The 15166-nt window shown below is 37.9% G+C and overlaps 1 protein-coding gene across 5 annotated transcripts in view; it reads left to right on the forward strand.

The window, feature by feature from the left end:
* The window catches only part of LOC135210161 (uncharacterized), a 112351-nt gene that overhangs the window by 49002 nt on the left and 48183 nt on the right, over positions 1-15166 (forward strand). For all 5 annotated transcript variants that reach the window (XM_064242986.1, XM_064242985.1, XM_064242989.1 and 2 more), the window contains 2 exons: positions 5624-6417; positions 12942-13190. In XM_064242986.1, coding sequence (XP_064099056.1) covers positions 5624-6417; positions 12942-13190 — 1043 coding nt within the window. The remainder of the gene's footprint in view (positions 1-5623; positions 6418-12941; positions 13191-15166) is intronic.

Here is a 15166-nt window from a genome sequence, read left to right on the forward strand (position 1 = left end):
TCTCTCTCTCTCTCTCTCTCTCTCTCACCTCTCTCTCTCTGATCAAATTACATTGGGAAACTTGACATACGATTGCCCTAATATACGAATGTTTTGAGATATAACAGAAAATTTGCGAAAATACAAGCTTTGATATACAACGAAATATTTGAGATACGATTTTGTGATGAGTGTTAGTTGTATAGGCGACCGATAAATGGCGTTCAGTCTGTTTGTTTGTTGGTGCTGCATGTTAACACGTCGTTGTTTAGTTCGTTGTATTTGCGCCTATTTTTCGTGTTATTTTGTCTATTTTATTATTAAACATGGGTCTCAAAGCTAAAGACAAAGCAGGTGATAAGAAAAAAAAACCAAGAAATGATTTCGATGGAAGCAAAACATGAAATTATAGCAAAGCATGAACGTGGCGTTCGTATCGTCGATTTGGCAAACGAGTATGGTCGAAATCCTTCTACAATATCCACGATCATCAAGCAGAAGGAAGCTATAAAAACCCCCGAGACCATTGTTGCCAAAGCGTCTCTCTCTCCTCTCTCTCTTCTCTCTCTCTCTCTCGACTCCTCTCGCTCTCTCTCTCCTCTTCTCCTCTCTCTCTGATCAAATTACGTACTGGATAATGTCTCTCTTTGGATACTTCGATTTTGCCAAATATTGAGGGCTACAAGAACAGTTGATTACTATTTACGTATCATATAGACTAATTAAAGTAAACGTATCTTTAAATAGGCTTATATTATTAGTATCAACAAAACATTTACTGGCATGAGTCAGAGGCCGTTTAACGAAACGAACACTTCTCTGTCCTTAACTCGGAGCGTCGGAAAAGACGCCTCTCTCTCTCATTCTCTCTTCCTCTCTCTCTCTCTCCATCGTCTTCCTCGGTCTCTCTCCTCTCTCTCTCTCTTCTCATCTCTCTCTGATCAAATTACTGGATAATGTCTCTCTTTGGATACTTGGAATTTGCGTTGTAATCTAACTAGAAACTTCGTTTTGTTATTATTACTGGAAACAAGCAATGATTTTTTCATTATTTGCGCTTTTGGACTGTTATATGTAAACTAGTATGTATTCATTCGCTCGGAAACTAGTTCCGCATATGAGGCGTCACTAAAAAAACATAGAAAAATACAACATAAAAAGTGTCGAAAATCATCATAATCTCAAAATTTTTGTGTAATCTAACCAGAAACTTATTTTTATTAATATACTGTGCTAAACTATAAAGGATTTTTATCATAGTATGCGTTTTTTAAAAGCGGTCGTTAACTCGGAGCGTCGGAAGACGCCTCTCTCTCTCTCTCTCTCTCTCTCTCTCTCTCTCTCTCTCTCTCTCTCTCTCTCTCTCTCTCTCTCTCTCTCTCTCTCTCTGATCAAATTACTGGATAATGTCTCTCTTTGGATACTTGGAATTTGCGTTGTAATCTAACCAGAAACTTCGTTTTGTTATTATTACTGGAAACAAGCAATGATTTTTTCATTATTTGCGCTTTTGGACTGTTATATGTAAACTAGTATGTATTCATTCGCTCGGAAACTAGTTCCGCATATGAGGCGTCACTAAAAAACATAGAAAAATACAACATAAAAAGTGTCGAAAATCATCATAATCTCAAAATTTTTGTTGTAATCTAACCAGAAACTTATTTTTATTAATATAATGTGCTAAACTATAAAGGATTTTTATCATAGTATGCGTTTTTTAAAAGCGTCGTTAACTCGGAGCGTCGGAAGCGTCAGCGTCGTAACCTCGGAACAAGCGTCGTAACCCAGGACGGATTTTTCCATTGAATATTTAAGAAAAAGCGTCGTAACCTCGGAACGTCGTAAGCCGGAACAACCGTCGTAACCCGGGGACCACCTGTATGTCATATATATATATATATATATATATATATATATATATATATATATATATATATATATATATATATATATGTGTGTGTGTGTGTATGTGTGTGTGTACAGTGCTCCCCCCACTTTTACATGGGGATAGGTTCCAGAACCTACCTTAGAAATACAAAAAACATGGAAATGCAAAAAATGCGCAGATGCAAAAATCTCCTCTACAAATGGTTATAACTGGCTTGTAACTGCCACATACCTGGTGCCCCTTAAACTAAAATGCTTTCAACTGTCTATTTAAATATTTCTCTGCAAAATTTTATGTAATGCAAAAATATACCATAAATTATCGTACTAAATTAATTAATTTTAATTTCAAATAAAAATACACCACAAAACATCATCCCAAAGTAACCTTACATTGCAGTACTCTCCTATTACTGTTACTAAGTAGGCTATATATACCCCTAAAATGCTTATAACTGCATATTTTAATAGTTTATTGCCAAACTTGACAGTTCAAACAAAAATATACCTCAAAATATCATCCCAGAACACCTTAATATCATTTCAAATTCATGTTGCAAAAGTATCTACCTGCTGACAACTGTTATACTTAATTATCCCCTACCATTCATACGTATGTTTTCTTTGGCCTACATAACTTACATTTTACGTTATACAAAATTTTCAAGTGGAAATATCACTTAAATACGTATTGTATATGAACAAAATTTAGTTATTTTTTCGTTAGTAGATGGCGCTGAGGGCATGTTTATTGTGTAAACAAAAATCAACAGATTCTGTTCGATATTTTCACTTTATCTCATCAGAATACTACAAGTTTTATGTATTTATCTTTTATTGGAGCGAAAACAGTCAAATGTGTTCTTTTCGTGCCCTTTAGTTTTGATTAAAACTCATTTCTCTCATTTTGTTTACGGTCGAGTTTGAGGGTACTATACCGAAGTTTGCGAGTTTCATCCAGATAGTACTATTATCATGCATCGGCAACAAATATATAACTCTAATAAACTTACGCCATCAAACTCAACTGTAGATAAAATTGAGAGAAAATCATTTAAATCAAAACTTCAGGTCTTGAAAGAACACATTTTACTGTTGTTTTCATGCCGATAAAAGATAAGTAATGTTACAGTAAAGGTCCGTGTTATGATGAAATGAAGTGAAAATAGCGAATGGAATCACGTAATATTTTTACACAATAAACATGCCCACAGCGCAATCTGTTAAAAAAAAAAATACTATATTTCACGACGCATATTTAATTTGTATTTTGACTTAAAAACACCTAGTAAAATGACAAATTACCTTGTCTTATATAAGTAAAGTATCTAGATATTTTACGCTAACTAGAAGAAAGGCAATTCGCTCCGAATTGAGTTAAATACGGAGAAATAAACTTGTATTCGCCATCAGCTGATTTCTAATCCATAACACAAACCGCTTTGTTAGTATTTTATGGTATAATAATATGAGAATACATACAATATTATTGGATACTGTAATGTATAACTTTTTAAAAGAATCAGAGAAAAGATGCATATTCATTGTTTTTATTTCGTAAATATACCAGCCCTAAGCCCTCAGCAGCCTGACATTGCTCAATTAGGTATGCCGATGTTGGTCCAAATCTGATTCCCGGTTTTTTTTTTTTTTTTTTTTTTTTTTTTTCCCTACTGATGTCAGTCAGAATGCATTGAACCTCCAAAATTGGCTCATATTAGTAAATTACTAAATTATATCGTATATGCAGTATACAGTACTGAAGGCTAGGCTACTGTATTCGTATATATTATTTTGTAATTAATTTTTTTTTTCTTGCTATAAGTACACAAAAGGTTTGAAACTAAAAGCAGACTGGAAAATTACCTAAATAAAAATACAATTAACAATTATTTCAGATATTAATGTACATACAGTACGGTCTATCTTCCAAAAACTCTTTACAGTTGAGCAATATAATTTCAAATATATCTTCCAATCTTCCAGTATCCTTAAAAGAGAGAGACTGTACTTAAGCTCATTCTGGGGCCCACCTATTGTTCAGAGGGGCGCCCCGGAATGAGATTCATCTTACTATTTGTATTAAAGATTTATTTAATTTGTATTACTGTAAACATTTTATAGATTGTTGTATTGAGAGAGAGAGAGAGATGAGAGAGATGAGGAGAGAGAGAGAGAGATGAGAGAGAGAGTTGGAGAGGAGGAGACGAGAGAAGAGAGAGAGGAGGAGAGAGAGAGGAGAGAGAGTCTTACTTAAGCTCATTCTGGGGCCCACCTATTGTTCAGAGGGGCGCCCCGGAATGAGATTCATCTTACTATTTGTATTAAAGATTTATTTAATTTGTATTACTGTAAACATTTTATAGATTATGTTGTATTGAGAGAGAGATGAGAGAGAGAGAGAGAGAGAGAGAGAGAGAGAGAGAGAGAGAGAATCTTAAACTTGTTAAGCTCATTCCAGGGTCCCACCTGTCATTCTGGGTGATTTTTATTACAAATATATTTAATTTGTGTTAAATTTTTTTTAGTTATATTTATATGTTTACATTAATATTAACATTTGAAAATGAGTAAATCATTTATCATAAAAAATGTGTTTAGTCATGAAAATAAATACAGGTACTCTTCGTTTAATGATGGGGTTCCGTTCCAGCGACCTGGCCATTAAGCAAATTCGTTGTTAAACAATTATTCTCTTTATTTCTACTCGTATCTTCAATATGTTCATTCATTTATTATATACTATACAGAACTATAGCTTTTCTTTACAAAGTATATTAAAGCCTTAAGTATTGTTTTAGCCATGGATTTCAAGGTTTTCAAAACCTAGGCTAGGCTAGATTATTGGCCCTGAATAGCCTTTCTCTTGGCCACCAACTGTGACTTGCTGTAAATGTTTCCGTGCACGTTTTTCGCTGATTTGATCGTGTTGAAGATGCTGAGTGCTTTACTTTGAATTATATTAAGGCTAATAGGTGTTCGTTTGCTTATTTGGTCGTCAAACCAAATGGCCAACAATTTCTCCATCTTTTACCAGGCCTTTTTGTTAAAAATCGGACTGGTTGTAGAAGCCGTTTTAACTCTGAATTGTCATAGAACGAGTATGTCGTTGAGTGAAGAGTACCTGTGCAGTAATTAGTGAACATTGCTGTGTGAAAAAATTCTCAAATTACTATAATTTCCTTGTGGACTAGTGAATAATGTGTTCCACAAAAATACGCAACAAAATGAACCATGTAAAAAGGGGGCCCATAATACATAGATACGTACTATTTACTCTTGATATGATATTTTTTGAGAGAAACAGCCAGTAGGAAAGTAAAGGATATTTCTCACTTCCTCCTAAATAAGTCATACAGGAATTTCATGACTATTTTTCACTCAGTGCCACTCACAGGCTAAATGCAGTAAAGAAAAAATATGTAAAAAAAAAAAAAAAAAAAAAACACCAAAATTTTTTTTCTGGCAATAATACTTCAGGACATGTTTATTTAAACATTAACTAATCCAAATCCCTCAATAACTAAAAATCGATAATTCCTTGAAATTACTGGTTGGGATGCCCCTTAAATTGAATATAGTATTTAATAATCAAGGACAAGTTAGACTGTGGGTTCTTTCATAATCCTGAAAACTTCCAGGTTTTATGTGATTGTATTGTTTAAATGAATTCAAGTAAAACCACTTTTATATTAAAATGCATTCTTGCCTAGGAGTCTTAAACTATCTAAAGATATTTATTTTAAATTTACAGATTTTTAGATGCCCATACCGAAGCTCATAAGAAGGAAACTCTTCGCTGTGCAAATTGCTCTATGTCTTTCACTCACAAAGTGTTACTGGATACACACAGAATATCCAAGTGTACATCTATATCTGGGGTAGACCTTTCCCATCTCGAAGATGAACGTAAAGAATTAAATCAAAGTCATGATAAAATTAATTTTATTAAAGCTTTAAGCAATGATCCCAAAAGTTCTGAATCCACTTGTGTCTCATCAGCCATGCTCCCCCTCTTGCTACAGAAATTGCAAAAGCATCCAAAAAAAGAGAGTGAAATTTCATCTCCCCCTCCACTAATTGATCCTAATTCTCTTAATCAAGTGTCACTTCCAAAAGTAGAGAACCCAGTGATTCTCCAACAACAACGGCTGATGCAGCAATTGTTGCTGGCACAACTGCAACAAGCAGCTCAGTTGAAAGCTAAGCAAGAGTCAGAAGACCAAGACACGGCAAAAGAAACCGAAAATGCAAATGGTTCTTTAACTTTGGGGGGACTGACGATATTCCCAGTCAAATCATCAAAACCCACAATTGAAATAAAAGAAGAACCCAAATCTGTTGAAGAATTATCAGATCTCCAGCCTTCAACACTTCATGATCAGATCGCAAATATTCTTGAAAATCAAGGTATCAAGTCATCACTGAAATGTGAGGAGGATGAAGATTCCAAATGTGGGTCTAGAGAATCAATGAAAGAACAGATTCAGGCAATTTTACGTCACCAAGAAGAGCAAAGAAAGAAATCACTGAAAACGGTAACTCAAGGTAAGGTTATTTATTCAGTTTTGCATTATATTCCTTTTGAATAATTTTTGTATCACTCAAATACCAGAGACCATGATTTTGTAGTTTTATTTGAAGAAAACATGTGTTCTTATAAGTAACTTACCAAGTATTTAGTTAGCATATGTAGTTTCTACTTAAACAGCAGCTTTAGATCTAAACATTCACATTAGCGCTTTGTTGTTTTGGTGCAGGTAAGTGCACCGCCCAATTTCGGGGAAGAAGAGGTACAACATAGCTGAAGAGCAGTTCATTTCTGGTTTTTAACGACTAAACACAGTTGTTTAAGCAGCTTTGATTTTTTTTGTAGGCAGGATTGCTCACCAGTTGGTTTTACTGATAAAAGGTTTTGGTGAAGTGTTCTGTTGTTTGGTAGCCTCTGCCCTATAATGTCAGATGCAAGTGCGTATAGGAAGCCAGCGCTTCTAGATCTTCATCTATTAAATCGGTACTTTCAACTTCTGCCAGTCTTGAAGCCCGTGTAGATGAGAAATTAGATGCTTTACTGGAGACTATTGAAATTGATGTTTTAGTGAAGGTCCTTTTGGACAAAGTGAGTGTTTGTGATTAGTGCTAGTGCTGTATCAGTGGAAAGGGATGGCTACTTGTCCCACCGAAGCTCCTAGATGGTGGTCCCTGCTAGACTCCCTAGCACCTGGGAGGAAGCAAACTGTAAGTCCAAGGGAGGTCAGTGGGGCCTGCCCACAAGAAGTTGCTCCTTCTTCAGAACCTGTCACTACTTCCCAGGTTCCTTTGGATAACCGCAGGTAAGGTGTTCAAGGGGCTATTGCACACCCATTCTTCCAGTGGTTCTGACTTGCATGTGTATCGAGGGCACAGTCAGCACTTCCAAGATTCACCCCAGCTGTTGAAGAAGCAATGCTACAGAGCTGATTGCCCTATTGATTCCCAAACGCCACAGGGATCAAGAACCCTCCGGTAGCTTCTGGGATGATGCTGAGTGCCCAGTGGATACTGAGTTCCTAGTGGCTCATAAGTGGCCAATGGCCTCCAAGTGCTAAGTGGACCCCATGCATCCAATGGGGTCAGATTGTCCCATGGGATCAAGGCAACTCAGTGGCTCGCAAGTGTCCAAAGGTAGCAATTTGACCAGTGGATCCCAATCACTCATCGAAAGCAATTTGTAGAGAGGTTAGGAGGACAACTTCATTTCTGAAGGTTCTTCAGAAGAGGGTGGGATATGAGTTGACAGCAGGACAACCAGTAGCCCAGGATGCAAGCGCAAACCCTGTATTAGCAGACTCAGGTCCTCCCCTTCATCAGGAATCAATGAACATACCTTTCCCACCGACTCAAGACCCAGCTCTTAGTATTCCGAGACATTGATGTTTCGACAGTATTATGAAACTTGAAGAAACTTTCACCTTCCCCTCTGCTCTTTGACCTCTCTTCAGCTGAAGAAGATGTAGAGCTCTTAAGAGCAACACTCTTCATCTTATGTTGCTTTCATAACTTATTTCCTCTTCCATTTTCCATCGTATTTTTCGCTGGCGACACTGTCTTCTCTTGGCTCTGCCTTCATGTTACAGCAACCTGCAGGAACTGCTAAACTTAATAAAATGGTTTTATCTATATCTGCTAAGAAGGCTTTGTTGGGCATTGACTCTTGGTTTTCCGAGAAGAGAGAATTAGTCAAGGGTGTTTTCTGTTCTCTCTCATCGCATGGTTATTATGCGACGAAAGAAGTACCATCCTTGGGGGAGTCTGCCACTTCCAAAGGGAACTTCTCCATTCTTATCGAGCCTACTCGGAGATCGGCGTTCGACTTGCTAAGATTTGGTTTTTGTCCATGGAGTTGGACCATTTTGTGAAGGATGTTTTTAAAGTGGTAGAGATTTTCAGTTTTTTAGACTGGACCTTGGGACCTCTAACCAAAAACATTGAGAATTGTCTGTCACTGCAAGACAAGTTTGCAGCAGAGATGGATCATAGGAATGAGCAGCATTTTTTTGGCCAGTGTCCTTAAAAAGAGGGAGCTGTGGTGCTCGTTCACCAATAAGGGAGTTACCCCCTTGCAAAGATCTTCTCTCCTGTTCACTTCCTTGCATAAAGATAGTCTGTTTCTGTGAGCTATGGAGCTTCAGAAGAAAGCAACACATAATCTTCTCGCACAATCGGCCAAACGGTTAAGGATTCCAATTGTGCTCCTACGGTATCTTTCACTGCAAGATCTTCGTCACCTCTTCAACCATGGCCCTTTTCAATGTGGCAGGGGGAGAGCCCAGTCTCGGCCACACTCGAACCTTTGTTTGATTAGACCATCCAGCAAGAAGTCTTCTGCTCAACCAACCTCTAGCAAGTAAGGATCCAGTCCTCCATACACCTATGGGCTCAAGACTTCTACAATTTTGGGAGAAATGGGAAGCGAGATCGGTGGAACCTTGGGTGAAGAATGTTCTCAGAGAAGGATACTCAATACCATTCAGAGAAAAACCCACTTTAAGGTCTTCTCCTATTGTCTTTAAGGTGTATTCAGAAGGCTCAGAGAAGTTTTCAACTCTGTTAAAGGAGGTGTCAGCTCTTCTCATGACTCAGCAATAGAAATGGTAGAGGACACCTCACGGAGGGATTCTACAACAGACTTTTTGTCGTTCCCAAGTCATCGGGAGGTTGGAGGCTGGTACTGGATGTAAGCGCTTGGAACTTCTTTGTACAGATAATGAAGTTCAAAATGCAGACAAACAAAGTCACTTCTCTCCGCTATTTGTCAGGGAGATTGGATGGTATCCATCAGTATGAAAGGCGTGGACTTCCACATTTCAATACACCCAGAATCCAGGAAGTGCCTGAGGTTTATGTTCCAGGACTAAGTATTTCAATTTGTGGTGCTGTGCTTCAGACTGTCCACAGCCAATCAAGGCTTCACCTGAGTACTTGCCCTACAATTGCAATGGCTTCACCTAATGGGTGTCAAGGTGTGCTTATATCTTGACAACTGAGTTCTTTGGTCTTCATCCAGGAATTGTTTGGAGGACTTAATGAAGACTTTTCAGTTGGCCCAGACCCAAGGTATTATTATCAATTGAGAAATCTCAATTAGCTGCATCCCAATGTATAGTCTGTTTGGGGACGAACATAGACTTGAGTTTTTCGGTTTTCTGTCAGACAACAGCACTCATTCTTATATCCAGAAACTGCGCCACATCCTCAATCTCCAGTTTTGCTCAGCCAATGACAGGATAAAATTCTAGGGAACCCCCTCTTCCATCGAGATGCATGTTCCTAAAAGTTCTTCCTAAAAGCCAGTTGGAGCAGAAGACTTAACAAGATTTGTTTGTCTTCCCAAAACACGAGATAAAAGAGGACCTTCAATGGTGGTTAAAAGAAGGGAGATTTGAAGTAGGGAAGTTGCTCCTTCAATTGAACCCCGAGCCTAGCACTGTTTTCCAATGCATTCAATCTGGGCTGGGAGTATTTTTAAGAGATTTGGGAGTTTCAGAGAGTTTGTCTCCAGAAGAAAAGGATCTCCACATCGTTGTAAAAGAACTAATCTGGCTTTTCAAAACTTTGCTTTAGTGACACGCAATTCAGTAGTAGCAATTCCCTCAGACAACACATCCGCACTGGGGTACATCTGCAATTAATGAAGAACTCACTCTTTTTACCTCTGCAAGGCAGCCAGAGATCTTCTCCTTTGGGCCCAAAACAACCAGACCCAGATTCTCACTCGATTCGTTCAGGGAAAGTTGAACGTTCTAACAAACAAGGTGAGCCATCACAAACAGGTTCTATCCATGGAATTGTTGCTGAATCCACAGGTGTGCACCGACCTGTGGAATCGGTTGGGAAAACCATCGGTAGGCCTGTTTTTTGTCGAGAAAACATTCCCTGCCTTTTATTGTTCTCCTGCCCTGGACCCTCGAGCATAGGCAATGGATGTGATTCTCCAGGATAGGTGAAACCTTGAGATTTATCATTTCCCCATTCAATGTAGTCAGGGAAGTCATAAAGAAATTCTGGTCTCTTCACAACACATCGATGATCCTGATTGCTCCTTTCTGGCCACAAAAGGAATGGTTCCCAGGCTTCCTAGAACTTCTGACTGATTTTCCAAGGCTCCTTCCACAGCAACAAAATCTGCTCAAACAGCCTCATTTCAACAGGTTTCATCAAGGCTTATCTAATCTTGCTCTGACAGGCTTCAGATTGTTAGGAAGCTTGTCAGAGTGAAAGGTTTTTCAAGAGAAGTTGCAAACACTATTGCTCAGTGTAGACACGATTCTTCTATCAGAGAGTTCCTCATTGGACAAGTTGGTTGCATGCTGGCCTACCAATTTGGTAGCTCGAGTTCGTGCCCTACTCTGCCAATGTGGATTCAGAGGAATTTGTTTCTGGTGATTAGAAATTAATTTCTTGATATAATGTGGTTGGGATCCTACAATAAGCAGTAGGTCCTGTTGCTAAGTAACCAATTAGTTCCTAGCCACATAAAAATATCTAATCCTTCAGGCCAGGCCTAGAATAGCTGTTAATCAGCTAAGTGGGCAGAGTTTTGCAGTTGGTGCAAGAGACACGGCATCTAATTTTCTGAATTATCTGTAGCCCAGCCAGTAGAATTTTTGCTGTTCGTGAAGATATCTCGAGGTTTTTCAACATCCACCATTACAGTCTACAGATCTATGCTGAATTCTGTACTCGGACATAGAGGCTTAGACTTGCTCGAATCAGGACATCTCTGACTTAGTCGTTTGTTACCATTAAAAAGAGTTATTTAATCCTCTGTCGCCTGGAACTTGGACATGGTGGTATGTTGGCTTCCAGGTCCACCATTTGAACCATTATACTCTTCTTCTCGTAGAGACTTGTCTAGAAAACCTCTTTTTCTCATTGCATGTTGGTTTCACTCAGGGAGATAGTTCCTCATTGGACTAGTGGTTTTCGTGCTCGCCTACCAATTCGGTGGTCCAAAGTTCTATTCTCTCTTCTGCCAACGTGGAATCAGAGGAATTTATTTTTGGTGATAGAAATTCATTTTTCGATATAATGTAGTTCAGATCTCACAATAAACTGTAGGTCCTGTTGTTAGGTAAACCAATTGGTTCCTAGCCACATAAAAATATCTAATCCTTCGGGTCAGCCCTAGGAGGGCTGTTAATCAGCTCAGTGGTCTGGTAAAACCAAGATATACTTAACTCTGGGAGATGCAGTTTGCTTGGTTATTTTTAAGGTTCTTAGCAAAGTATGAGAACCCTTCCAAGCCTTTTCCTCAGCCCTTCACTATCAAGAGTCTCACAGGAATCTTTGGTCCCTCAGAACAAGAGAGAGTTTTGTATCCAGTGAGAGCCTTAAAACACTTGTCGATGGAACCAAGAAGATTAGAGGGGACTTTCGTAACCTCTTGTGTTCACTTAGGGATCCAAAGAGACACCTCTCCGAGAACCCTATTTCTTTCTTCTTGAGAAACACTGTTGTTGAATCTCATTTGAGTATCTAGGAAGAAACCTTACCATTATTGAAGGTGAGAAACCTTACCATTATTGAAGGTGAAAGCTGGTGACATTTGGGTGGTAGCCACATCTTAGCTTTTAAGTGTAATCTCTCCCTGACTACAGTCATTCTATTGACTTATTGGAGATGCCGATCAGTTTTCGATAATTACTACTTTTGCGATGTAGAAACAGTGTTTGAGGACTATGGTACGTTAGTTCCTTTTTCTGCGGCTGGCATGGTATTAGGGAATGAGGGGTAGAAGTACTACTATTTTCTCTCTCTCCTTGCCTTGTGTAAGGTCTTCGAGTTCTGGGAAGCCTGGAGGTACTGGGTACCTGGGGTACCCACCAGTCATTTCTTTTAATCAGATGGGTATTGTTTTTAACTTAGTGTACAGATAATAGATTTTGTTAGTTACGGTCGTGTCACGCCCATAGCAAGGGTATTGATTTTGCTTTGGCAGTCATTGGAGTACTCTTTGACAGCAAAGCTCCCACTAAAGTAAGGACAACTCTCGACACTTTAGTCATGTCCACTCCAGTCTAGATGAGCAACGACAAAAGGCAGTATCTTCCTTCTCTAGCTCTCTCACCAGGTAGCTTTTTATCTATTTCAAATTCATTTACATTTATAAATGCTTTGGAGTAGTACATGTCCATGAGTCCCCCCTCCTGTCAATGTGAGATTCAGCTATGTAAGTACTTGGTAAGTTAGTTATATAAAAATGACATTTTTATAATAAATAAGATTTTCTATATACTTTCCAAGTAATTAATATAATCGGAGCTCTCCCTCCTCTCAGCAGCACTTGGACAAAGAGCATAAACAAACTGAGCACTTCAGCTATATTGGGTACCTATTCTTCCCGGGAAGTGGGCGGGACACTCACCTGCACCAAAACAATAGAGCGCTACTGCAAATTTTAAAATAAAAAGCTGCTGTTAAAGTAAAAACTAGTGTAACAATGCAATTACTTGGTAGGTATATATAAAATCTTATTTTATTATAAAATGTAATTTTTCTTTCAAAGAGTCTAAAAAATTTTTTGCTTCTAGGTACTGGTATACAGGCTGAGGAAGCAGTGGACCTGGAAAGTTTAAGGCGCCATCGCAGAAGAACAACAGTGTTCAATGAGGTGCAATTGAGGACATTGTATATGCATTTCACACACTGCAATTTCCCTGACCCTGCAATGTTCAAAATCATTGGTCATCTAGTAAAGTTAGATCCTCAAGTAATCAAAATATGGTTTCAGAATGAACGATCTAGGCAGAGAAAACGTGCAATGCATATTGTTGATGAAGGTAAACATATTTTCTGTTGATTACTGTAGTGTAGAAGTTTCACTTTAAACAATTTTAGATTGCTAAGTTGTTAAAGTACCTCATTATTCCATTTGTATGTTGTTTATGCAGTAGCAGCCAGCTTCTTTTTGATAATTCAGTTGTAACTGTGCAATACAAATCGGTTGTTTCACCACAATCCATTATTTTTATATAGCCGTATTGTATGTTGTGTGGAAGCCACAGACCTATCATCAGTGTAGAAAAGGTACTTGTTAAGGACTGCCACTTTCATTAGTTATGTAATTACTTGTTCACCCTTGATATTATAGAATCTTGGAATTAGTTTTTCTCCAACACATCTTTTTTTTTTTTTTTTTTTTTTTTTTTTTTTTTTTTTTTTTTTTTTTTTTTTTGTTTTTTTTTTTTTTTTTTTTTTTTTTTTTTTTTTTTTTTTTTTTTTTTTTTTTTTTTTTTTCTGGTTTCCACCCCCTCATTTTGGGACCACCTTGACGTGGTGAGGGGGCTCTCGAACCTCAGGAATCTCTTCCCAGGTTCGAACCCAAGAGTCCCATATGACATTATATATTTTCGAGTAAACTTATGTGGACTTTTCCATTTTTTGCCAAAATTTTTGAAAGCAAATAAATGAGAAAAACATATCATGGCTTAACGTGGAGTTAAATCCGAAGCTAAATAGTGAGAACTGTGGTAGATCCATCATCTACCCGACAATGTTCGGACCTGTTTTTCAGGCGGAACTATTCTGTGGAGCTGGACCACGGATTCCAGGGGGGCCTGGTTCTAGGAATAGAACTCTCGGCATTCTATCCAGTTTGCCCATAATGTGATTAGGATGGGGATAATTGTATTAACATAATACTCTTAGTCCTAGCAAGCGGGTTCTGCTTACACTTGGGCCATACTAATCATGTTATGCCATCCCCTTTTGGGGTAGGGTAGGGATGCGGACATTTGGGAGTCCTTTCTCACTTGTGCCTTTGGCAGAAGATTTAACTTCGCGAAGGGCCAATGATATCTTTTCAAGAATTTTTTTTTTTTTTTTTTTTTTTTTTTTTTTTTTTTTTTTTTTTTTTTTGTGTAAAAACTCAAAATTTATGAACTGTGAAATAAATGATTTGAGTACCCCTGGGCCCCATGATGGAAAAACTACGGCACAGTTGATGACCATTGGCACGTCACTCCCGAATTTCCTAGGTACTGCCCCAAGCAGTGAAAGTACTATAAAGATACAAAGGAACACCCTGTTCCAGTAAAGCAGCAGAGCCAGAAAACCAAATAGAGTGCATAAATAAAAAAGAAACAAACAAAATAAATTGGTAAACTCCAATATCGTAACAATGGAACCATATATGATGAACAATAATTCTGAATTAGAGACAAATAATCCTCCCAGCAATACAGAAAAATATAAAAATCATAATAGACAAGCAACATACATAAAACAAGGACCAAAGAGAAACAAAAATTACCGACTTAATCCCACATTGGTACATTTTGATGACCTCTTTGGACCAGACAATTGGTCAAGATTTCTAGTCCTCAAAGCTGACAACAAAATCTCAGCAGCGATGCTAGAAAACAAATTACTTAACATATATCCAACACAAGACATGGAATGCAGACACATCAAGGACAATGAATGGCTTATCCAAGTAACCAATAAAAAGCAGTCCACTGCCTTTTTAAGTATAACAGAAATAAATAATATAAAGGTAATAATTACAAGCCACGAAACATTGAATTATGTACAGGGTACAGTCATCCTACCCAATAGCGAGGCAGGAGCTTCCTTCAAAACAACTATTGCTAGACTCCCTAAAATTGAGATATAACAATATCCACGATTTAGAAATATACTCGATTTCAAGTAGGAAAGATAAAAGTAAAAATATCAACATTGCCAAAATAAAATTTACAGGCCAAAACTTGCCATTTAAAATAAAAATTCTTGGACAAAATAGAGAAGTTCGTCC

Source organism: Macrobrachium nipponense, chromosome 39 (genome assembly GCF_015104395.2).
Source record: "Macrobrachium nipponense isolate FS-2020 chromosome 39, ASM1510439v2, whole genome shotgun sequence".
NCBI lineage: Eukaryota > Metazoa > Arthropoda > Malacostraca > Decapoda > Palaemonidae > Macrobrachium > Macrobrachium nipponense.